The sequence below is a fragment of the Vombatus ursinus genome, unplaced genomic scaffold (genome assembly GCF_900497805.2).
Source record: "Vombatus ursinus unplaced genomic scaffold, bare-nosed wombat genome assembly UNPS02014959.1, whole genome shotgun sequence".
Classification (NCBI taxonomy): Eukaryota; Metazoa; Chordata; class Mammalia; order Diprotodontia; family Vombatidae; genus Vombatus; species Vombatus ursinus.
Genome location: NW_020954737.1, coordinates 8,656,386 through 8,682,474, shown reverse-complemented (window position 1 = coordinate 8,682,474; position 26,089 = coordinate 8,656,386). Strand labels below are relative to the sequence as shown.

The window sequence follows — 26,089 nt, the reverse complement described above, 5'->3', positions numbered from 1 at the left end:
TTGATAACAAATTTGGGGCTAGAATGGACATAGGAGATCATCTAGGCCAACCTGCTCATCTGACTCACTTTTTTTTTCTTTTTTTTTTTTTCAGAAAAAACTCTTTTGGAAAGAGTTTTCATATGTATAGATTACATTCTCCTCAGGTCAGTAAATGGAGGACCAGTGGCAACGGCTCTTTACAACTTGCAGCAGGGGCTTCTTAAACGTCAGGAAGATGACAACACAGGCTACAAGTAGGGTGAGGCAGGTGGGGAGGATGAGTACCAAGTAAAGCAGGCCGATGTCCACTCTTTCCCACTTGCAATCCTGGGATATATTCTCAGGCAGTTCCACCACTCGAAATATGTTGGAGGAGAAGTTACAGGTGACAGCTCCCTTGTCTTCAATGAGCAGTGTCTTCAAGCTGTGGAGGGGACCCCAGCCCTCCAGCCAGCAGCAATCATATGGATTCTGGCTGAGGTAGAGAACACGGAGGCTCTTTTTGAGTTGCTCAGAGCCAGCCCACTGAGGAAGGGCTGTGAGTCGGTTCCTCCGAAGATCCAGGGTCTGTAGCTCCAGGTTGCCCCAGAACTGTGGAAAGCTGGTCAAGGAATTTGTCGACACATCCAAATATCTCAGATTCCCAAACCCAAAGAAATCCAACTCTGTACCATTGGGATAAAGGCCAATGTCCCTGAGAGACAGGACCTGTAATGTGGGGGCAATGTCCTGGAGAGGAGTAATGCCCCGCAACAGAACACCTCGATTACCAGACAGGTCTAAATGAGTGAGGGATGTCCCTCTGAAAGTGCGTTCTTCCAAGGCCGCCAGGCCACAGTTTTCAAGAAAGAGGCTCCTCAAAGATGTAATATTTCGGAAATCAACACAGGCAGGTTGGCTAACCTTTTTTGAATGGGGGCAAAGGGTGATTTGATTGTGACTCAAATCAATTGTAGTGATGTTACTGGTATTGGTGAAGAGGCCAGGGGGGACTCCCTGGAGCTGATTGGAGCTAAGGTTAAAGTATCTAAGGTTCCTTAGGAAGCTAGTCAGTCTAGGGGCCACCCGCAGTTCTGAGAGCTGGTTTTGGCCGAGGTTAAGGTCAGAAAGGGAGTGTGGGGGATCATCCTCTTGGATGTAGAGTGTCTGGAGGCAATTCTGATTAAGATTCAGGTGAGAAAGGGAAGTCATGTTCCTTAGGAATCCATCTGGTAGGTACCTGAGCTGATTCTGACTAAGGTCCAGGAAATGAAGGGCAGAAAGGTCACTCAGGGCAAACTCCTCCCAAAGGTTGACAGTGGTGACATTGGTCACATTGCCACTGCTGAGGAGGAACTGAACCACCATGTCCTTTGGGGATGAGGCATTGTACAGATCCCTGTAAAAGCCCATCTCGTTGTCCATTAGCAAAAGGGTGCGAAGCCTGTTCTGTTGAGGGAGAAAGGGAAAAAACAGCAGCCGATTATGGGAGAGGTCCAGTGTCTCCAGTTCAAAGGCAGCATCTCCACTGTCTGCTATGAACCACTCAAGGATATTATAGCTGATGTTCAGCACCTGAAGCTGGGTAAGGCCAAAGTTCACGATGCAGGGGAGGTGGTTAAAGGCCAGATTGAGCCTCCTCAGCCACTTCAGGTGGTCGAAGGCACCACTTTCAATCTCAAAGATGTAGTTCCTTTGCAAATCCAGCTCCTGGAGTCTTCCCAGGCTCTGAAAGACAGTGTCATCCAGCCTCATGATGGCATTCCTTGCCAGAGACAGGGACTCCAGGGAAGAGAGGTTGAGGAGCATCTCGGCCACCATGTCCTCAGTCAGGGAGTTTCCTGACAGGTCCAGCTTCCTTAGGCCCAGAAGAGATCGGAGAGCAGCTCCAGACTCTGTGTAGTTCACTGAGAGGAAATTGTTGCTCAGGGTCAAAGTGTCAAGGTTGCTGCTCCCCTGGAATGTATTTCGTCCAATGCACTTCAGTTCACAATTACCTAGACTCAGCTTCTCCAAGTGAGAATATTGCAGGAGGGAATGATGCTCCAAGGTCTTGATGGGGTTGGCATCCAGGATAAGCTCCACTGAATCAGTTGGGAGGTCACTGGGTACTGAATCCAGGTGTCGTCTTTGGCAATCAGCAACTCGGTCCACCTAGGTTTGAAAACATACTAATGAGCAATACCAAGGAGGCAAAGACCTCTTCCTCTAGCCTTTTAAAAATGATCACAATTGTTCATGTTTTATGTATATATATATTATTCAATTTTAGGATTGTCTCTAGCATCTACAATCTGGGTCATAGCCATCCCTACTACCACCAACATCAACTTCTGACTAGTTACTACCAACTGCCAGGCGAGCCCAAAAGACCTCAGAACAGCAGCACTCACCGTTCCCCCAATCACTGGTCCTGCTTCCATCCCACTCCCCACAGCCATTGTCTAAAGATGAAGCCCTTGCGGACATGGCAACTGCTTCTTCATGTGCTACAGCCCCCACCTCCTCTTCATAGCTACTGAATAATCAGAAAAAAACGCACAGCACCAAAGACCTTGGATCTGTCAAATAGTTCAACAGATGTGATTCTACCAATGGAAATGACACTGACTAAGTTGATGCACTATCATTTGCCTTACCACTTTACACTTAACTTGCAGTTGAAACTTCCTACGTGTGTTTTCTCCTGTTAGAATGTGAGGTCCTTGGGAGCAGGAACTGTTTTAATTTTTCTATTTGTAACTTCAATGCTTGGCACAGTACTTTACACATAGCATTCAATAAATGCTTTTTCAGTCATTTATTCTTTTGGGGCCTCTAAAGATCACAATTTCTTAACAAATAATGGAATATATAATATGTAAAACTAGAGGCATAAGATTGCAATTACTCAAATCATCTGAATGTCTCAGCTCACATTTGAAACAAGTGAAGTCTGGACACTTATTCAGACAAAGGACAACTATTGGAGTTGAGAATGATGAGTTTCCCTTACAAATGGGTCTCACTCCAGAACCAAGAGAACATTGTACACAGTAACAGCAACATTGTGTAATGATCAATTATGATAAGCTTGGCTCTTCTCAACAATACAACGATCTAAGACAATTCCAAAAGACCCATGATGGAAAATTCTATTCACATCCAGAGAAAGAACTGCTGGAGCCTGAATACAGATTGAAGCACACTATTTTCACTTTGGGTTGTGTGTGTCTGTGTGTGTGTGTGTGTGTGTGTGTGTGTATGTGTGTGTATACGTGTATGTTTTCTCCCTTCTGCTGTTTCTTCTTTCACAACATGACTAATATGGAAATATGTTTAATATGATTACACATGTATAACCTATATCAGATTGCTTGTCATCTTGGGGAGGAGAGAGGAAGGGAGGGAGGAAAATTGGAACTCAAAATCTTATGTAAAAATGAATGTTTAAAACTATCTTTACATGTAATAAGAAAAATAAAATATTATTTACCAAAAAAAAAAGATGGGAGAAAAAAAGGGGTCTCAACAATTAGTTGATAAGTTTTGGAGGGTCAACTCTGTGGTGGCACTGTGCCAAGCGATGGAGATAGATACGAACACAAAAATGAAACCATCCATGTCCTCAAGTAGCTACATTCTATCAGGTGAAATAACATAGTACATATACAAGTTAATACAAAATACAAATTAGATAAATAAAAAGTGATTGGAAGAGACACTACTAGCCTGGACGACTCATTTCCTGCAGGAAGAGACACTGAAGGTGACCTTTGAGGGGAGCAAGGGATTCTAGAAGATGAATATGAGGAGAGGGTTAATTCCAGGGCCTAGAAGATCATCTGGGCAGAGACACAAACATGGGAGATGGACTGTTGTTTACAAGGAACAGCAACCGTCCTACAGTGTATAAAATGAAGCACAGCGATGTGGAATGAGCCCTGAGGCTAAGCTAAAGCTGGACTGGGAAGGGCTTTAAATGTCAAACAGAGGAATTTGTCTTTTATCCCTCGGGCAACAGCCTGTGGAGCAGGAGAGTGACATAATCAGGCTTGTCCTCTAGGGAGATCAACGCCCATGCCCGCACAACTGACTGCTGCTCTGCAGCTGGGCTACCAATCCTGGGGGATCGCCACTCCTGCGCAGGGCAAACAAGCAAGTTTACTCAATAGGGATCATTGAGATTCTGCAGTGTTGGATGTTAGAGCTCAAGGCGACCTCGGAGGTCATCTCGTTCAGACCCTTCATCTTACAAATAAAGCAACTAAGGCCTAAAGAGGTAACAGAACTACAATGAAGTCTCTTGACTTCCAGGCCAGTCCTCTTACCAGTGTGTACCATGTGGTAATTCTTCTAAGGACATTGTGATATCAGATGGCAAACTGGGGAGAGCAAGTTCTGCTCTCACCCTGGAGAAGCAATCACACTGTTTGCAGAACCCTCTGTATTCCAAGTCTGATGAAAAGGAACATCAGCCTTGAGTCCCCAAAATAGGGTGAAGAGGACAAAATGGAAATTAAAGTAATGTAATGAGAGTTTATTAAGTACCAATTATGTGGAAAGTCTTATGCTATGCTGATGTTGAGGGGGAATATTATGTGGAGGCACTAAAGTGTTTAAATGAATTTAATAAAGTTGGAATAGACATGGGCCCTAAACTCTTGGAACTTACAGGCAACAACGCCACCAGTAATAGATTAGTCATCAATAATCTAACTGTCTGTTACCTAAAAGTATTACCCAGATTCCAGCAACTTGCCCAAGAGTCTCAGAAAATCCTTTCCCAGAACATTTTACCAGAATCATAGAATCTGCAAATGATAGAACCCAAAAGATAAGGTTTCTAGAAGTCTAGCAATTCCCTTTTACCTTTGTCATTTGCATCTGTTTCATCTTAAAGGTTAAGAACAGCTCCCTGGAGCTTTTTGAGAGTGAAACAAATACCTATCTGTCAAGGACAGTTGAGGAAAGGTCCTACACCAGGGTAGGCAGCTACATGGCCTCTGTGGCCAGCAACCCAAGACTTCTTTATCTGGACTATGCAGTGCTAGGCCCTTCTCTCATAGATAGGAGTAGAGGCAGAGAGATGGACCAAACTAGACTATTTGCTATTCCTCAATCTCAATAGCCCACCTTCCTCCTCCATGCATTTTCACATGAAGTCCTCCATGTCTGAAATGCCCTTCTGCCTCATCTCAGCCTCTCAGGGCCTTATTTTCCAAATGGGCGGGGGCAGGCCTCAAATTTGTGCTATCTGAGAGGCTGAGGCTGGTGGACTTCTTGAGCTTGGGAGTACTGAGCTTCAGTGGGCCAAGTGGACCAGGTGGTGAGCCATCAGGCTCCCTAAGGAGGGACAAACCTCCCCATATCAGCAGTGAGAGTGGGCCTACGATTATCCCTTGGGCTTCCAGATTCCAGTTTGATTCTTAGGGAGGAGGGGGGGGGGAAGGAAGTAGAGAGGGAGGAGAAAAAAGTGGAGGAGGAAGAGGAAAAAGAAGAAGAGGAAGAAGAGGAGGAAGAGGAGGAGAAAGAGAAAAAGGAGAAATTATTAAGCATCTGTCTAGCTATGTCCTTATGTTCTCTCTGATAGCTCAGGAGGAGAAAGTGAGGCTGGTGACTTTGCACAACCCTCCCTCACTGAAATCAAAGTCAATTGCAAGTCATGTCATCATCTTCCTGATGTCATGGTCCTTTTCCAGAATGAAGGACAAACCACAAGCTGTGAGTAGTCCAAGCTTCCTGAATGGGGACCCAGCCAGCCAGTTCCAGTTGAGCCACTCAGCTCCTCCCCTCTCCTCCCCTCCTGTCCTCTCCTCTCGTTTTCCCTTACCTGAGGGTATTCTGCCCAAAGGAGGGTAAATTTTGATGGCCGAAAGTTACCTAAGTTAACTATGGGTTTCCTAGGTACGTTTCTCTCTCAGAGAACAAGCCTTAAACCCAATTCACTCTGGATCTCATGGATTGGACACAATAGGTCTTTGCCCAAACACCACTTAATGGTTATTTTTTGGGCCCTCCTGGCTCAGAGTAAATGTAAATAGTAACTATTTCTCTTTTTGGCCAGCAACCCTGAGGGTCTTCCCCTCCCAGTTTGATTTTTTTGTTTTAATTAAAATAGCTATCCCTTGACTAACTTCTTAAAGAGGCCTATTCACTGAATGGGCATTGCCTCACTCAAAGGGAGAACTTGAAAAGACCTTAGCTTAAAAGGGCCAAGGTCTCCCACTGCATCCTGGGCCATCTCCAGTCATCCTGATCCACATCTGGCCACTGGACTCAGAGGGCTCTGGAGGAGAAAGTGAGGCTGATAACTTTGCACAGCCCTCCTTCACTCAAATCAAAGTCAATTGCAAGTTATGGCATCATCTCCCTGATGTCATGATTCTCTTTGAGAACGAAGGATAAACCACATACATGTGTTCCCTTTAGGGTTTACAGTCTGCTAACCTTCCCAATGCACTAACTCATCCCCTGGCCTCCTGTGATGGCAGGAATAACCATGTACGTAGGGCTCTGTAGGGCAAACTCACCAGCTTACAAAGCCCTTGGTATCCTGCTGCTGCCATTCTAGTTTCATTCCGCCACTCTACAACCAGCACAACGAAACTCAGGGAGAGCCAAAGGGACAGTAACTCCATCTCAAGAGCAGCACTGTGAAAGGAAAAAAAAAACAAATAAGGTCAAGAAAAAAAGATATCCTTTGTTATCTGTATTGGAGTGACACATGACCTTGGGAGTTGACATCATATAAATGGCATCCTTAAGTTAGAAAATTTTTGACTTTTATTTATTTATTATTCTCAACTTAACGAACACAAACAAACATGCATAGTCAAGAAAAAAAAAACCCCAAAACCCAAACCAAAAAGCAAACCAACCCAAATCCATACATTTCATTATGTCTAGAAATGGATGCCTTCTGCCCCATTGGTCCATCACCTCGGAACTGGTAGCATTCTTCATTATCAGTCCCTTGGAGTCCTCATTGCTATCATTGTGTTGACAATAGTTCTTACGTCTTTCAAAATTTTGGTTTGTTTTTTTTAATAATGTCATAGTAATGATATAAATTATTCTCCTGCTTCTGCTTACTTCACTTTCATTACTTCTTATAAGACAACAATATTAATCTACCATAATTTGTTCAGCCATTCACCAATGAGTATCCACATAGTTTGGGGGGGGGGGTTGTCACTACAAAAAAAAAGCTGCTATGAATACTTTTGGATAAATGGGTTTTTCCCTCTTTTTAAAAATCTCTTTAGGATATAATGCTTAGTAGTGGTATTGCTAGATCAATGTCACCATCTAGTGACATTTAGGGAATAGGGAGTTGTTATCCAGAATGACTGGTAAAATTACAATTCCACCAACAGTTTGTTCTTGTGCCTGTTTTTTTCTCAGTCCTTCCAAAAATCATCCTTTTTTTTTTTTTGGTCGTCCTTGCCAGTCTGGTGGGTGTGAGATAGCAGCTGAGAGTTGTTTTAATTTGTCTTTCTCTTGGTTTTAGTACGTTGCAGCGTTTTTTTAAGCACAGAGACACTCACCACCAGTCTCTGGCCACTTTGTGATAAAATCTTTGACTATAGCAAACCAGAATACTTCTTATTATTTAGATTAAATTGTAAAGTCAGGGACTAAGGTGAAATGTAGTCTTAAAAGAGATCTTAGCCTAACTTGATCATTTAATAAATGAAGAAGCCAAATCTCAGAAAGATGAAATACCAGCTTCTACTAGCAGCCTTTCCTAATCCTTCTAATTCTGGTGGTTTCCCTCTGTTAATTATTTCCAGTATATCCCATGTACATCTTGCTTGTACATGGTCATTTGTATATTGGCTCCCCCATTAGAAAGTAAGCTCCTTGAAGGTAGAAACTGTCTTTTGCCTTTCTTTGTATCCCTTGCACTCAGTACAGTGATTTGTACATAAATATCGCTTAATAAATGCTTTTTCATTCATTCATTCATTCATTTTTATTCATTCGTTCATTCAGCATAGTTTATATGCGGTAACAAGGGCAGATCTGCATTTCAAAAAATTAGAATAAATAATAAATAATAAATGTCCCCAGATTCAGCCTTCTCCCTACCCAGCACAGTACTGCTCAACAAACCTCAACTTTCCCCTAAAACTCAACTAATAAAAACTATCAGCCTTTAAGAGTTCTGTTTACTGGAGAGTTTGAGCTAAATCTTCTCATCATGCTTATTTAGACCCCTTCCTCTTTTTCTTATGTCAAAGAAGGTGACACATCTGGAAGACTAATTTTAACTTGCTAGAGAGTTTTGAGTAGTCACAAGTGAAAAAGGACTAACAGAAAAGTTAAGTGAAACTATTTCATCTCCTTTGATCTTCTGAACTCAGCTATCATTTCACTTTTCATCCAATCCAGAGTTGTTCTCCTCACCACATAGGATACTGCTAGCTCAACATTCAAAAATGACTTGACAGAGGCTAGGAATTCCCCCTTTGTAGACCTTCCCCTCCCAGAATGGAGCTACCATATGTGTGGACCATGCAACAGCACAGGACAGCAAATTCTCAGAGAAATTACTTCTTTAATGTGCCTCAATACCTTCGATGAATAGGTACAGCTAGCTCTTTCCCATCCCCATCCCCATCCCCATCGCAATTCTACCAGTGCAACCCATATCATCCCATTAAAGCCTCCATAGGTGATCTATCTAACATTCTGGAAGCCTTTGTCTGGTTCTTCTCCATACATGGTACTCCAAAAGTCTTAGTGCAGTTATGAAGCTACTAAAGCTTAATAATTAAAGCTATTAAAGGTTAATAACTGCACTAAGACATTTCAAAATAAACCTTAATAGTTTGATAACCACATTAAGATGGGGAAGGGCATCCTGTATCTCACAGTTATCAGTTCTGCTTATCCTTCTGGAACCCCTCATTCTTCCTGTATAATTAATCTTTTTCTTGTCATACATTGCTTGATAATAATTAGTAATACATTATAAATATAAATCTACAAACATATATTTACAAACTTTAAAGTAATAAATATATACCAAATATGCTATATATACACATATATAGCTACATATAAAGTGATATGTATATACAAACTTTAAAGTTTGTAAAGCATTTTAAATGAATTGTCTCATATGAACCTCACAATCCTATAAAGTTGGCACTATAGATTGCTATCAATCCCATTTTACAAATGAGAAAACTGAAGCTCAGGGGGAAAAATTAAGTGATTTTCCCATGGAAACACAAGTGCTAGGAGCAAGATTTGAACCCAGATCTTCCAGACTCCAGATCCAGTACTCTAGACTATGTCTCTTGACATGTTATATGCCATTTCTCATGTACATGTCACTATTGTTAACATGCTGCAACCCATTTATGCCCACCAGGAACCTTTCCATTACTTTTTGGGTCTCCTACAATTTTGATTTTTCTGAGATAATAGTGTTTCATGATTCATAGCCATGTCATATCACTGAGTATTGGTACTTTTTTTTTTTTTTAAATGAGCTCATGGCCCAACAGGCTATAAAACTGTGTATACCCTTTGACCCAGAAATACCAATATTACATCTATATCCCAAAGAGACAAAAATATTTGTAGCAGTTCATTTTGTGGTGGCAAAGAATTGGAAATGAAGGAGATGCTCTTCAATTAGGTAATGGCTGAACAAGACGTGGTATATAATTGTAATGGGTTACTATTGTGCTATAAGAAATGACAAGTAGGATGGTTTCAGAAAAACCTGGGAAGATTTATATGAACTGATGCAAAGTACAATGAGCAGAACCAGGAGAAGGTTGTATACAATAACAACAATATTGTAACAATGAACAACTGTGAAAGACTTAGCTACTCTAATCAATACAATGATCCAAGACAATCACAAAGGACTCACAAAGAAAAATGTTTTCTACATCCAGAGAGAGAAAACTGATGAGCCCTGAGTGCAGACTGAAGAATACTTTTTCACATTCTTTATTTTTCTTGCCCTTTTTTTTGCAACATAGTTAATATGGAAATATGTTTTGCATGACTTCACATGTATCACATTGTTTGACTTCTCAATGGGCTGGGGAAGGACTAGAGAGAGGGAAAGAATAGGAAACTCAAAAAATTTTAATATGAATGTATAGTTATTTCCAAAAAATAAAATAAAATATAAGCCAAGAAAAATTGAGTTCATGTAGCAGCTGCTACATGATCTTTAAAAGTTCAATGCAATTCCTGGAATGCAATCCAGCAGGAAACTGAGGACATAACTCACACATATATAGCAATTAACTCACACTAATCCTGTGAAAAGATGGTAGTTAACAATTACCCCCATTTTACAGATGAGGAAATTGAGCTGAAGGAGATTAAAGAATTTATCTAAGGTCACAAAGGTAATAATTATCCAAGGTGAGATGTGAGCCTAGGTTCTTTGACTCCAGCATCATTGCTCTTTCCCTTGGCCCACAATGTCTTTTGATTCCACATCTCTCTCTCTGTCTCTGTCTCTGTCTCCCTCCCTCCCTCTCTCTGTCTCTCTGTCTCTCTCTCTCTCTCTTTCTCCACTATACCATACTGATGGAAAAAGTGCAGCCAGAGTTTGCTCCAGAACCTTTAACATCCTACACTTTGACAGCTGTGTGACCTCAGTAACTCTTCTAACTGTGAAAACACACCAAAACTACCCTTCATTTCACCCTATGGAGCAGGGGTCTGAAAGGAAAGACAGGGAAAGGAAAATTCAAGCATGTACAATAGGACGGCTCCTGCCTGATTAAACATCCCATGTCTTTACCAGCAGATTGTAACTGGATACACACACACACACACACACACACACACACACACACACATACACACACACCTTCATATACAGAGTAAATCTGTACAAGAAGTAGAAGAAAGCGTTCCAAGAGGCAGATGTGACATACCCAAAGACTCTCATTTAAATTGCAGGCACACAAATCAACATTTGAGAATTTAAAGGATACCTCCCTCACCCCAATCAACCACACCTAGAAACCTAATTCCATATACCCTGCAAGAACCACTTCCTTTGATAGACTCCAAGCATTATAGGAATTGATTGCTAGTTTCACCTGTTTGTTTTAGGATGGGGAAAAGGGGAAGGGGCATCCCTTTATTCCATAATTGACTTACAGCCTCTTTTGTTCAGTTGTGTCTGAATTTTTGTGACCCCATTTAGGGGTTTCTTGACAAAAATACTTGGTTGCCTTGCCATTTCCTTCTCCAACTAATTTTACAAATGAAGAAACTGAGGCAATCAAGTTAAGTGACTTGCCCAGGATCACACAGCTGGTAAGCATCTGAGAATAGATTTGAACTCAGGAAGATGAGTCTTCCTGACTTCAGTCCCAGTACTCTGTCCACTGAGTCACCTAACTACCCCATTACAGCCTCTTTCTCCTAGCCTAGAGAAGGTGTGGGCCTTCTACTAGTTAATCAATTACTCAACAAACATTTATTAATTGCCTACTCTGGGCTAGGTGCCCTGTGAATATATTGACTGAAGTGAAAACAGTCCCTGCCCTCAAGTAGCTTCAAATAGCAAGGAGAAACAATATCAAAGACATGCTAGTAAATGTTTAACAACCAGCTCTCTTTTTAAAAAAAATCCATGCATGACACACTTTTAAGTTTAATTTGGATTATTAGCATTTTCTCCATCACTTTTTTAAGCCCAGACAATCAACAAAACAATAAATTAAATCCTGATTTTGTAGCATTTTCCAATTTCCAAAGTGTAAATGCTTACATTAAAAAATTGGCTGTAAGCTGGCTCCAGCACACCCCTAGACAATAGGCACATGTTTTGTATCATTATATACAAAATAGAAACTCCATGATTTGGGAGGAAAAGCACTGGCTGCTGAGGACAACAGGAAAAGTCTCATATAGAAGCTGGTGTTTGAGCTAAAACCTGAAGGAAACTAGGGATCTTGAGTGATGAGATGAAGAAGGAGTATATTCTAGACATGGGGGACAGTCATCACAAAGGCACACAGCAGGATAAAAATGTATGAGAGAAAAGAGAAAAAAATGTGTACATTTGAATCTAAAGACTGAGAGATAACCAGTCAACTTCCAACAGAACACATCCAATGACTAAGAAATCACCACCTTACAAAGCAATGTCCTTTATTTTTAATAGCTCTAATTATTTAAAAGTTCTTCTTTAAAATGAGTTGAAATCTTCTACCTGTAACTTCTACTCATTTATCCTAAACTGTTCCTCTGGAGCCATAAGCAGATATCCTCTTCCAGTTGACAGTCTTTCTAATATCTGAAAACTGATGTCATGATTCCATCAATATTCTCACCTCCAAGTTGAGCATCCCCAGTTCTTTCATCACACACACAAGTTTGAGAGCTTCCAACCCTTCTGGCCCTACTCTTTTGCATTCTCCAGTTTGTCATAACCAGGACTGTGCTGGAACCAGCCCAAAGTAGCTTTTGAGAGCCGATTATTAAATTTTCAGTGTGAACATTTCCATCTCGGAAATTGTCAAATGTTACAAGTCAGGGCTTAAGTTATCATTTTGTTCGTTGTCTAGATGCTAGACTTAAGAAAGTAATGGGAAAATGTTACTGTTGCAGATTAAACTTAAAATGTGTTGTAGGTACATTCTCCCCTCCAGAGAGCCAATTGTTAACCATTCAGCACACCGCTGAATAATTCTCTCAAAGCGTAGCACCTCAAACTGAATACAATATTCTAGGTATGGTCTAATAAACATAGAATTTAGTAGGACCTTAACTTCTCTTGCTCTTAACACTCTATTTCTATTAATACAGTCTAAAATGATGTGTTATGGGAACCAACGCATCCCATTGATTTATAATTGAACTTGTAGTAAACTGAAACCCTTAAGCCTTTTCTACATGAAGAGCTGCTAAGGCAAGTCTATCTCCCCATTCTGTACCTGTTCAGTTCATTTTTTTTAAAAACTAAATGCAAAATTTGACATTCGTCTTCATTAAATTTCATCTTATTAGATTTTCCACCCATTATGCTATCCTTTTGATAACTCTTTGAATCATGATTTTATTATTAGTATATTAACTACCCATTCCAGTTTGATTTCATCTACATATTTGGAAAAGATGGCCTCTATGTCTTTATCTAAGCCATTAAAAATAGAGAAGAGGATAGGACTTATTAGAAAACCTACCCACAACACCACAGACCTTTTACCAGTTTGACATTGATTACTCTGACCATTCTATCATCTCTCTATCCATTTTGTACACAAGGAGACAAATGTACTCATTCCCACATTTATTAAGTGCTTTAAAGTTTACAAAGTATATTTTTCACAGTGCCCTTCTCACTACTAATGTAGCCTCCATCTAAGTTAAGGCCCTCATCAGCTCTTGCTTGGATCACTGCAATATCCTCTTAATTGGTTCTCCTGCTTCAAATCCCCCAACCATTTTTTTCTAAACATCTAAACACGTAACTTCTCCACCCAATAAACTCCAGTGGCTTCCTGTTGCCTCAGTCGTTGACCAGTGTGGATGAGTACTCCATCCAATGATGTAAACCACAACTCCTCCATACCTGCATAAAGTGTCTTTTTGAGTTGCTGCTACCAAAATAATTTATGAACTAGTGGCCAAGCTTCTGGTAATGAGCCTCTCTGGATTCAACTAGGCTGGTCCTTGGGTGATCAGTCAGGCCTGTGATCAAAGCTTTTCCAACTTGGCAAGACTTGCCAAGGCTTTATGCTCCCCTAGGATAGCCTTTGAAATCCAAAGGTCACCTCTACATTATGGTAAGTACTTCAGTGTAGTGCTAATAATCACAGTAAATTAAAATCAACACTACCTTTATTAATCAAGAATGAATTTAATAGCTATCTTATATCCAATTCATGGACAGCTAGATGGTGCAGGGCATAGAGTATCAGGCCCTTGAGTCAGGAAGACCTGAGTTCAAATCCAGCCTCAGACAGTTACCAGCTGTATGACCTTGAGCAAGTAACTTAACCCTGCTTGTCTCAGTTTCCTGTAAAATGAGTTGGAGAAGGAAATGGTGAACTACTCCAGTACCCACTCCAAAATCTTGACCAGAAAAACCCCAAATGGGGTCACAAAGCGTCAGATATGACTGAAATGACTGAGCAATAACAAAAATTCAATTTGCAAGTATTTATTGAGGGTGAGTCTATTGTGCGCAAAGCATGTTCTGGGTATGGGGGAAAACATAAAGCTTTGCTCAGAGTCCATGTCCTCACGGAGCTTACTGTTATGTATCTAGAAGTGTACTGACTAGCAGAAGACTATAGGAATGTGATTTTATTCCATAATGATAAAACATAAAACATAAAAGGCTTTGTGTGTGTGCTAATGGTTGTTTTTCAGTGTGGGAACTGTGCAAAAAAAAAACAAAAAAACTCACCTATTATCTAGTGACCAAGTTTCCAGGAAATAGAAAAAGTATTGAAGTTTGACATTAAGGTTCACAACCAGATATGAAAGATAGCTTAAAAATGAAGATATAAGATCAAAGATGGACATCACAACTTAAAGCTCCCTACTCAGATACGATACCAAAGAAATGACAAAAATTCAAAGAGAGGAATTACTAACAAAAATTTGGGCAATGTACATTGAGACCTTTATAGAAAAGGATGGCATGAAATGGCATCTTTAGAGGAAGATTCAGTGATATATACACACAGAAGCTGTTGATCACTATGTCAGTCTTTCCCTTCTCCACGATGGCATCAAAACCCGGCTCTTTATTACATGACATTACTTGGGTGGTGAAGGTCATGTAGTTGAAGTCACAGGGTATAGTGGAAAGAGCACAAGTTCTCCCTTCCACATCACAAGGGTTAGAGATGTGGTGCCTCGCGATGCAATCTGGAAAATGCACGTAAAAGTTTTTGGCCCTCCCTTCATGCCAGAGAAGAAGTCTGAATTATTATGATATTAAAAGATAAAATATGTTGATATTATATAATACTATACATATGTTTTATGCATTTCTGAGTTTCTAAACTTTTTCTGTCATCTGCTAGACTTCACATGTCATCTACAGCTTCCACAAAACTCCCCCAAAATTCTCATTTAATTCCTTATGCCAACTTGCAATATATCAAAACCTTGATGGAGAGAGTCAAAATGTGGAAAGGATAACTGTACTTATACTTGGAGTTAGAAGGCCTGGGATCTGGTCTCTACTTTACACTGCTCTGAGACTCAGTTTCCTCAGCTATTGAATGAGGGAGTTGCGGTAAGTGCTCTTTTACGTCTCTTCCAACTAACATCCTGTGACCATGGATTTTATGGGGGAACAAATCTCTGATGTTTGAGGTATAAATAAATGAACATCTTTATGTCTGGGTGTGCCTTACATCTACTAGCATTAATTGAGCTTTTTAGTTCACAGATTCAGTAGTCAATTATTGCTCAGTCATGTCCAATTCTTTGTGACCCCTTTTGGGGTTTTCTTGGTCAAAATACTGGAGTGGTTTGTCATTTCCTTCTCCAGCTCATTTTACAGATGAGGAAACTGAGGTAAACCAGGTTAAGTGACTTGCCCAAGGTCAAACAGCTAGTCAGGGTTTTCTTGGTCAAAATACTAGAGTGGTTTGCCATTTCCTCCTCCAGTTCATTTTACAAAGATGAAACTGAGGCAAACAAGGTTAAGTGACTTGCCCAGGGTCACACAGCTAGTAAGTGTCTGAGGTCACATTTGAACTCAGGAAGATGAGCTCCCTGACTCCAGGCCTGGCACACTATTCACTGCACTACTTAGCTGCCCTAAGTAGTTAATAGATCTTTGCAAATAAGAATTCCATGCCCATTGCTTTGTCCTAATCTCTTCTCTGATCTCAGAACGTTGCCAAATTTGTGGTGGTGCTGCTTAGACAAGTAGCAGTTCCCCTCCTTGCTTCCTCTATCTTCTAAGAGATGAAATTGTCAGCAAATCAAGAATTTATCAGATGTCCTGCTTTTACCAGAATAAGATTTATAGAAAACAGTGAAATAACTAAAGTCATATGTCACTATTGTTGGGCTCTGTGTCGCTTTCAAGTTTTACATCAGGACAGTGTCATTTGTATTGACCATCTGGCCAAGAGGTGTGTCCAATACTCCCACAATGTCTGTTGAACTATTATTTGTTGAAATTTTACTAATATTTTTTAAAAAGGTATCAGTGTTTTCTGATTTTTATTGATTGTTTCAGTGACTTGGTATAAGTCCTCCAATGAAACATCACACTATCAAACCCACGGCCAAAAGTTTGTACTGAGAAATTTTCTGAAAGTGCCAGACTCTCCTCTACTTCCACCCATCCTCAGGTAGTTTGTTATAGTAGAAAACTTCAATTCATAGGTTACATCATGAAAACAAAGCCCTGGAGTTCATCTATTCCATACCATCCTTCATCTCCTGAACTGGCAAAATGAATAAACTATTGTCTCACAGAAAAAGACTTCGACAACATGATCCAAAAGAGTGGGCAAGATTGGGCAGGAAAACTAATAAGAAGGACTAATAAGAACTCCCACCATTTGAACGACCAACCATGCCAACCCCTTTACAGCAAATATTCAGGCAACCTATGGAATTTTTAAATGACTTCTTTTTTTAGAAAATTATATATTTAATATTTTCTTTTTCATTAATTACATGTAAATACAATTTTCAACATTAGTTTTTAAAATTTTAAGTCCCAAATTCAAAAGACTTCTTTCTTATTTCAAGCAGATTATTTAATTTTTTTTGTTTTTTAAGTAATTTTTTCAATTATCAGTCATTTCTTTTTCTCCTTTTGGCATCTCCTTACTGAAAAGAAAAAAGAAAAAGCCCTTGCAACAAATGTAATGGAAGCCTCTCAGTTGGCAATCTGGGCATGCCAGATGACTCTGAACCAAATATGCATAATCAAGCAAAACAAATTCCCATATTGGCCATGTCCAAAAACGTGTTAGTCCTCTTATTAAGGTCCGAAGAAAATAAAGTACTGATATTGTTCAACAGGTTAAATTGTTATGGGAATATAAATGGTTACCCTGGGGAAAATCTTAATCTAGCCTATGAGAAACCCCAAAAGTAGATGAACAAGAGCTTACCAAATATTTCTTTGTCTTTGTACTGGCTTTCTCCCATGTCTGGAACGATCTCTCTCATCACCACTTTTTGGTTTCCCTGGCTTCCTTCAAGACTCAACTCAAATCCCATCTTATGCAGGTCTCCCCTAAAACCCTAGCTAGAAATACCTTCCCCTCTGAGATTACTTTCCATCTACTCTGTATGTACTTGTATGCATCCAGTTATTTCCATTTTGTCCTCCCATTAGAAGGTAGAATCCTTGAGGGCAGAACTGGTGTTTTTTTATCTTTCTTTGTATATCCAATGCTTAGCCCAGTACCTGGTATATAGTAAGTACTTACTAAATGCTGGCTGTAAGTTTCAATGTTGGGGAGTTAAATGATATATTTAAAATTTGGGAAAAACAGAGCATTGATTTCAAAATAAATAGAAAAGTCTCTTCTCCATTCAATTCAACAGACTTGTATTAGATATGTAGTGTGTGCAAGGCACTGTGCTGGGATACAAAAATGAAAAACACAGTCCTTGTCTTGAAGGAGTTTTTACTCCAATAGGAAGAATAGCATAGTAATACAAGGAAGAATCTAAGACCAAAGGAGATATCTAAATAAAACATGATAAGATTACTTACAGGTGGGTGGACTAAGGAAGGCCCCATGGAAAAGGAGGCACCCTGGTTGGGCTTTGAATGAAGAGAATGATTTCAACAGGGAGCCTTGTGGCCAAGAGTTAAGCTCCAGGCATGGGGCATAGCCAGACGAATCCAAGGGAAGATGAGACAAGGGGAAATGCTCATATTCCAGTTTGGCCAGAATTTGTACGAAAAGAAGTAATGTGCAATGGTCCTGGAAAGGTAGGTTGGAGCCAGATTATAAAGCACCTTCAGTGCTAGGATAAGAAGCTTGTAGATCATCCTAGAGCCAACAGGGAGCCCCCGAATATTCATGAATAAGGGAATGACATGGTGAGACTTGCATCTTTGAGAGATTATTTGGGCTGCTGCGTGAAGGGCAAATAAGAAAGGGAAGTTCTGAAGGAGAATCATTACTAAGCTATTATAATATCCCAGCTGAGAGGTAATGAGAGCCTGGAGAAGAAGGACTGGTGAGGAGGAGACTGATGTGAAAGAAGGCTACTCTAAATATTGTGGGATTATCCATGATCTAAATCAATAAGAGTAAAAGTGAAATGGTTTCACAGAAGAAGACAGCAAGGAATTGCCCTGGCCAGAATGTCTCTTTGTTGTTTCAGAATTCAAGCCCAATTCTGTGGCTTTCTCGCTGTCTTTGACACTGAGTTTCCTAAGAGAACAATGGATATGTGTAGTTTCATGGTACAATGAGTGCTTATGTTAGCAAAGATTGATTTATTTCAGTGTTGGGAATTATTTCATACTCGGGATTTTAGCCCATGTTTCTGACATCTGAGCATCAGGGGATGATGACTTTAACTCAGTTTTAGGGAGTCAGTAATTGACAAATTGGGCTAAGACACTTGCCAACCACGGGCAGCCAGACTTTTGAGTAATTGTTTCCTTATTAGAGTTTGGTTCAGATTATCAAAAGGAATGACAATTGAGTAATGCAATTTATACATAAATCCAGTGTCCTTTTTTCTTTCTTCATCCTGTTTGAACACTTCCCCAGCATGACACTGTAGATGAACCATTCTCTCCTTTTTGATATTCTCTTCTACCTCATCTTCTCCTGTCTCTCTAGCCACTCCTTCTCTGCCTCATTTCCTAGCCTACCCTCCTCCCAGTCCTTCTGTTCGGGATTTTGGTTGTGGTGTTCCCCAAGGTTCTATCTTTGGCCCTCTTCTCTATCCCTAGCCTTTCCTTTGGTGAGTGCATATACTTTCTTCTTCAACTCTCATTGACTTCCTACTTCAATGATGACTTCTATGTAGTTGATTTGATAGCTCTACCCCAAACTCCTATGCCCTTGCTTGAGGTCTTTAACTGAAGATTGTTGTGAGTTGAAGAGGAGATTCTCATTCAGGTGCCAGTTAGATTATGTGGCTTCTGAGGAATCTTCCAAATCTGAGATTCTGTGATTTTGATTTGTCTGCTGGATAGCTTCTCCTGGCTGTTCTACTGGCATCCCACATTCAATAGATACAAAACTGTTCTTATGATCTAACCAAAACCTACCTTTCCCCTTGATTTCACTATTTCTACTGATGGCACTAGCCCCCCTCTAAGTCACTTAGGTTCAATTTGTACTCTTTTTCTCTCTCACCCTTCATCTCCAATCCCTTGCTAAATTCTGTTCATTCTGGCTTCATAAAATCACTTGTATCTGTCTTCTCTTTTCCATTCCCACTGTAATCATTTTAGTTCAGCCTTCATCTCTTCTCACCTCAACTAATTCCTAACTGGCCAGCCTGCTTTCAGTCTATACTCTATCCAATCTGTCCTACACACTACTACTTGAGTAATGTTCCTAATATACTCATCTGACCACATCACTCTTCAAAAACTATCAGTGGCTCCCCATTTCCTAGGACAGGGATAGGGACTAGATATGTGATTTCATTGGAATAGAAAATCCTCAGGTGAAGAAATCCCTTTACCAATACAGATCAGCACCTTCTATGAAACTTTAATTGCCTAGAAAACTGAGAGGTTAGTTGACTTGCCCAGGGTCACACAGACACATTGTGTCAAAGATAGGATTTAAACCTGGGTCCTGGCTCTAAAACCATGCTATCTCTCTTCACCAGTCTATCTCTTCTCTACTGCCTACTAAAAACTTATAAATTCCTGATCCTCATATACAAAGTACAGCATAATTTAGTTCCAATCTATCTTTCCTGTCTTATAGTCTTCCTGTTTTACTTACTCCACTGTGGCCCTTATTCTAGCCCTAGAGTACTTCCACCCTTTCTCTATGCCTTTATTCATGTGACTCATTGAATTATGTGAAATTTGATCATATCTACTTTATTAGGAAATGGCTTTGTGTGTGTGTGTGTGTGTGTGTGTGTGCGCGTGTGTATACACATGCATGCATGTGGATAATGTGGATAAGCCTGGAATGGGGCTCCAATCTGCCCTTATGGAGGGGATATTCACACCAGTGAAATCACAAAGTCTTTGGAAGAAAGAGATGGATTAATAATGACACTCATGTCGCTATCAATAATTAGCATTGTATTACTTTGTTGTTTACATGTTAAAATTAACAAATACATTGTTACCAATAGCTTTCAGTAATAGCAGACATTACACACTGCATTACTTCGTCTGAGCTTCATGACAGCCATGGAGGTAGGTACTACATTATCCCCATTTTACAAATAGGAAAACTGATTTTCAGAGAAAGTTAGTGACTTGCCTGGCTGAGATCCCAAAGCTAGTTAAGTAAGTGTCAAAGGCAAGATTTTAATTCAGTTCTTCCTTCCTCTAGGTCCAGCTCTCTATCTCTTCACACAGCCTTTTAATAGGAAGAGGTGATAATTATGTACATTTGAAAAGGTTTGAAAAGGCATGTCTTTGCCCAAAGGAGAAAACGTTATAGAATGTATGTGATAAGTAAAACTGAAGTCATGTGGGCTCAATGGATGAGTTAAAATGAACTCTGGCTTTTGAGAGGAAATAGATCTACACAGTTATATATATAATCTGGATTTATGATTACATCAATGTAGGGCATTGCTCATGTAGAAACTCCCTCCACTTATACACATCAGCAACTAATCTAATTTTAACTAATTTCCAGCGAAGTTAATCTGAGTAGTAGATTTACATTGAACAGATGTAAGTTAGGGCACTGCGATGTTACATGACTTGCCCATGATCATACAGTCAGGATACATCAGAGGCAGGATTCAAACACATGTCTTCTGAATTCAAATTTTGCTTCATTATCCATTAACCCATTCCCTTCTTCACTCCTCTTTTATGTTTTGATCATTAAGTATGATACATTAGATTAAAGCTCTGGTCTCTTTAAGGCATATATTTGAGATCCACTGCTACCCATAAGGTTGTCTCTTTACAGTGGAACTTCTTGTAGCTAGTAATCTGTGTGGTCCCACTTCAAATTGTTGTGGAACATGAATGAATGAATGAATGAATGATAAAGCATTTTTTAAAGCATTTACTATGTGCCAAGCATGTGCAGCTAGGTGGCACAGTGGATAGAGGGCCAAGCCTGAAGTCAGGAAGACTCATCTTCCTGAGTTCACATCTGGCCTCAGACCCTTCCTGTGTGACCTTGGGCAAGTCACTTAACCCTGTTTGCCTCAGTTTTCTCATCTGTAAAATGAGCTGGAGAAGGAAATAGCAAACCACTCTAGTATCTTTGCCAAGAAAACCCCAAATGGTCACAAAGATGTGGACATGACTGAAAAATGACTGAACAACAAAAAAATGAAGTTAAGTTCCCACCTGGGCCAATTAACTTTGTTAAATGGTCCCAGACTCCTACTTTTACTTTAAGCCTGGCTAGGAAATGCATGGCTTTGGCCACAAAGAGAACTGGGTAAGAAAGTATAGATTGTTCAATGGAAATCTATTCCCTACTCTCAAAAAATCACTCCACTTATGGAGGGTCAGTGATTTATATTTGATCATGGAAAACATCCCATATATAGTATGTAATCAATGAGTACATTACTTTCAGTGTTCTCATTTTTTTCGCAATCCAAGAGGTTAATTCATTTTGCTTATTTTTAGGAATAATGATAGTAGCTGGTATTTATATACTGCTTTAAGGTTTGCAAAGCACATTACATATGTTTTCCTCATTTGATCCTCATGACACCTCTGAGGTAAGTGCTATTATCAGTCCCATTTTACAGGCTAGCAAACAGAGGTTAAGTGACTTGCCTAGGGTCACTCAGCTATTAAATGTCTGAAGCAATATTTCAATTTGGGTCTTTCTCACTCTAAGTGCTCTACCCATTATGCCACCTAGTATAAGATAAGTGACTCCCTGACATGGTATTTCCCTAGGTACTACTTTTTTTCCAGGAAGTTGACTGAGAGACTCTCACGGTTCTAGTAGTTCTGTTCATCACCTGCCCCAGGCCAAAGGCTGAGGGAGTACCTAAAATGTTAGAAATTATAGTACAGTGCTATAAGGACAGGTGTCAGCCAAGGCCTGGGAGTGGAAATAGATCGCACTAGCAAGAAAAAACAGTGCCTCAGAAGCAGGGGCTAGAGAAGGTGTTAGCTCTAGAGGGTATCCAGGAGAAATTGTTTAGTGCTTAGTTAGTCAACTAAGAGTTTGCACCCCAACATTCCCCACAGTGTAAAGATCAATTATATCCTTGAATCTACACTGAGTGTGCTGAGCAGCAACGGATACTGTTGGGGCAAAGGACTGGTAGGGAAGATAAACAGGGTCAAGGCAGTGAGTCCTAGGAGCACAGAAAGGGGTTCTTTTCAACACACACACACACACACACACACACACACACACTGTTTGTTAGCGATAAAAAATTGCCGCAGGCAAGCAGCACTGACTGAAAGAGCCTTCTCTAGAGGAAAGGAAGCCCTGATTTTTCATACTGTATTTATGCTTAGAATTGACATAGGGTAAATTCCCCAGTGATAACTCCACTCTGCCTTTCCAGACTGCCTTCTCCAAGTCTACTTTCTACTTCTTCTCACCTTAAACTACTCAGACACTAAAGTCACTAATGGAATAAGAAACATAGAAGCACTGGTCCCTGCCACTGAACAGATGAGTGCTCATGTGGCTTCATGAATCGGGGGTACATTAACACACATTTGCCTGTCCTCCTCTCCCTGTGCCTTCAGAGGCTAGCCCTGGACCAGAAGTCAGACGACTTGACTCTAGTTCTGAACGTCACCATTTACCATTTGTTTGATCTTGAACCTTACTTTATCTGTAAAATGTATATATAAGCTCTATCTACCTTCACAGGGTGGTTGTGAAGATCAAAAGAGAAAATGGATGCTTTGAAGTTGCAAAGCACTTAGCATATGCTTCCTCATATATCCTCATTTTAAAGATGAGGAAAGTGAGGCTGAGACAGGTTAAGTAACTTGTCCAGGGTCACACAGCTAGGAAGTGTCTGAGGCCGAATTTGAACTCAGGTCTTTCTCACTCCAAGTATTCTATCAACCATGAAGATAAAGGACTCCCTAACATAGTGTTTCCCTATGTGCCTCTTTTTTCAGGATTATGTGCAAATGACAGGTGATAGCCAAATCAGGGTGATGAACTTGGAGTTAGGAAGACCTGAGTTCAAATCCAGCCTCTGACCCTTACCAACTGTGTGACCTTGGGCAAGTCTAGTCTCTTAAAGCCTCTGGTAACTCCTTCAGATCTATGTACTAACTCTTGGGATGGGTTGGGGGAAGGAGCCAAATCCTTCTAGTGTCTGTTTTCTTATGTTAATCAGTACCATACATACAGAGGATAAACAGGCATTTGAAGCTGCTACTTCTGATAATGCTAAGTCTCATACTTTAAAGAAGATCAGTATAATAAATAGGGAGATCTACTCTAAGAAAAAGCTTTTTAAAATGAATCCCATATGGTTAACGTCCAATTTAAGAATGAGCATCACGACAGCTTGTCCTTACATGATATTTTTAGGTTTTCGGGGCCATTTTATAGATGAGATTCAGAAAAGTGAGTGGCTTGCCCAGGGCCACACAACTAAGATGAGTCAGAGTTGGGACTTGAGCCCTGGGTTTTTTGACTCTCAACAGATCCATTCTCTGCATTGTCAGGCTCAACTGATGCCTGGGGTTAGCTTTCCTGAACTACTTTCTCCTTCTCCTTGCTCTTTCTTTCGGATTCTTTGTTAGAAGCAAAATCTCTACATAGGGGAAGAAGGACGAATATATTAGAAGTGAAAGTGATCTCTATAATTGATGTCAAATTGCTTGCCTTTTCAAGGAAGGGGAAAAAAGAAAATTTGGAACTAAAATTTTAAAAAAATGAACATTAAAAAATTTTACATGTAATTGGGAAATATTTAATGAAATAAATAAAATATATTGGAAAAATGAAGGCTACATAAAAACAAAAAACAGCAATAAAAATTAATTTTTTTGAAAGACCCGGGCTCTTTCTTCTACAATCCAACATCTGCCTATCAACTGTCTCATTTCTTCTTCTTCTTCTTCTTAATTTCCAAGCATATCTCCTAGTCGGCATGTTCTTAGGAAGAAGAAGAATGTTCTAGAACCACATTCAAATAATCAACGCCAGGGTGTGAGGGAGGGATATAGACAAAACGCAGACATAAACCCTATTCTGAGGCACATTCAATTGTCTACGAGAAGGTCAATTTGGCATTCTGTGGGCGAGAGCCAAGTGTGGTTGAGAGGAGCACACTTCAAAGGACAGCGTTCAGTTCTTCCCTGAAAGTGCTTTCTTGTATGTTGTGGGAGTTTTCAGCCTAAAGTTAAGCCATGTCTCTGATGACAATATGTGAAAGGGATCACTCCTCACTTCTGGAGGGGCTCACTATTTGGCTATAGCAGTGGCAGGTTATCTTCAACGTCATGGCTCTACCCACATCATTCAACCCTTAGTTTCATTAGAAACTCCAAGAAGTGAAAGCTTTACCTAGGGATAGGAATGTGGAATGTTTTGGGGGTTTTGAGTGAGTGCATTTTTTCCCAACTTGACCTGAAGGCAGGGTCATGTGATTTTGTCCAGGACTAGCATCCTTTAATCTCCTCTAGAAACTCTCAGAAAGACACACGTAGAGCTACGGGAGATGGGCTTATAAAGCAACCAAACTGCTAGTACAAATCTGCATGCAACAAGAACTTGGTCTCACTACTTTGTAGGCATGCTTTTGTGAGCGCCCACACGCACAGGTATAGACACCTATGTGTGAGCATTTAGCCTGGTACCACTTCGGATCCTACGCTGCTAGCGCATCGTATCGCATCAGGGTAACTTGCTCCCTCTTGGGTAAATGAGAACTAGGAAATCTTGGAAACCCAGATCTTTAGCCTCTAAATATGTGTAGCTCATCAAGCTCACCAGGCTTCTCAGGAGTATCTGACTTGTGGCCTGGCTTCCAAGTAGTCTAATCAGTTAGATTCTTAGAGCTCTCTACGGAAAGGAAATAGCACAACCCAATTCCATCCTTCACACTGGTATCTATGAACCACTCTGGCCAGAACTCCACCGGGGGAATTCCTTCTCAGACAAGACTACAGACACCACTCATTGATGAAGTGTCTTTTGCCTCCCTTTTCTAATCATAATCTTTTCAGAGAAAGGCTCACTTTTTCCTCAGTAGAAACCCGGCTGAGGAATGAGAAGGAGCCAGCATTGCCTTATTTACAAGAAAACCCCGAAGCATTTCAGTGGCCTTCAGTCTTTTCATTTTTTCTGTGGTTGTTGCCCTCTGCTGTGACACCAGACCTTCAGACCCACATGAAGAGCCTTCCAGCCCAGTGTCTTGCAGATCCCAGAGTCATGGATAGTGGGGGTTCTGCAGGATTCCCATTCCCTAATACGCGTGTTATAGGAACCCAATGAGTTCAGATGGAGTTAGTTAAGACTTCCCTTTCCAGCTTTCAGAGCTGTGGCCCCAGGTCTCCAACCTCCTGGCCTCACAAGCCTTCCCCTTCAGCTTCTCCAACCCCTGCAAAGTCATCCAGGCTTAGGGAGAAGATACTCACGGCTCCAGGTGGCCCAGGCAACTCCCCAGGGTTCATCCTCTCCAAAGGGGGCTGCTCTCCCAAGACCTCGGTGCTCTCCTAGAGAGCAGAGAAAGCAAAGGGCTGCCGCATCTCTCTCAGGCATCAGATTAATTTAGCACTTGCGGAAGGAACTGACGGAAACTGAAGTCACATGGAAACTGAGGGTGAGCAGCAAAAGATTCAGCATTTACAACGACTTGAGGCTTGCACACTGCAGGAAAGAAGGAACTGGTGGTGGGGGGAGGGGAGAAGCACAGGCAGAGGTCAAAGCTGAGAAATGACCGGACTGGACATACCATTGGTTCTGTGCCTTTATTTGGCAAGGAGTTGATGCATTTGACAACCTTCCAGCAATGAATACAGACTAGAGCTTCACTCCAAAGTATCTCTACTTATAATCTGGGAGACCTTGGACAAAAG

At 40.6% G+C, this 26,089-nt stretch overlaps 1 protein-coding gene across 1 annotated transcript; it reads right to left on the bottom strand.

Moving 5' to 3' along the window:
• Positions 1-40: 40 nt before the first annotated feature.
• On the bottom strand, positions 41-25,827 carry NRROS (negative regulator of reactive oxygen species). The gene is made up of 3 exons (XM_027845331.1): positions 25,649-25,827; positions 6,474-6,594; positions 41-2,115 (listed from the first exon to the last, which is right to left on the bottom strand). The coding sequence occupies exons 2-3, from the start codon at positions 6,579-6,581 to the stop codon at positions 148-150; spliced, it is 2,076 nt and encodes a 691-aa protein (XP_027701132.1). The 5' UTR covers positions 6,582-6,594; positions 25,649-25,827; the 3' UTR covers positions 41-147.
• Between the last annotated feature and the right edge of the window lie 262 nt (positions 25,828-26,089).

Excerpts from the sequence above, each read along its gene's own strand:
- NRROS (XM_027845331.1), bottom strand. The coding sequence starts at position 6,581 with ATGGAGTTACTGTCCCTTTGGCTCTCCCTGAGTTTCGTTGTGCTGGTT. Across the intron at positions 2,116-6,473 it reads ACCAAGGGCTTTGTAAGCTG|GTGGACCGAGTTGCTGATTG; the intron begins GTGAGTTTGCCC and ends TTTCAAACCTAG.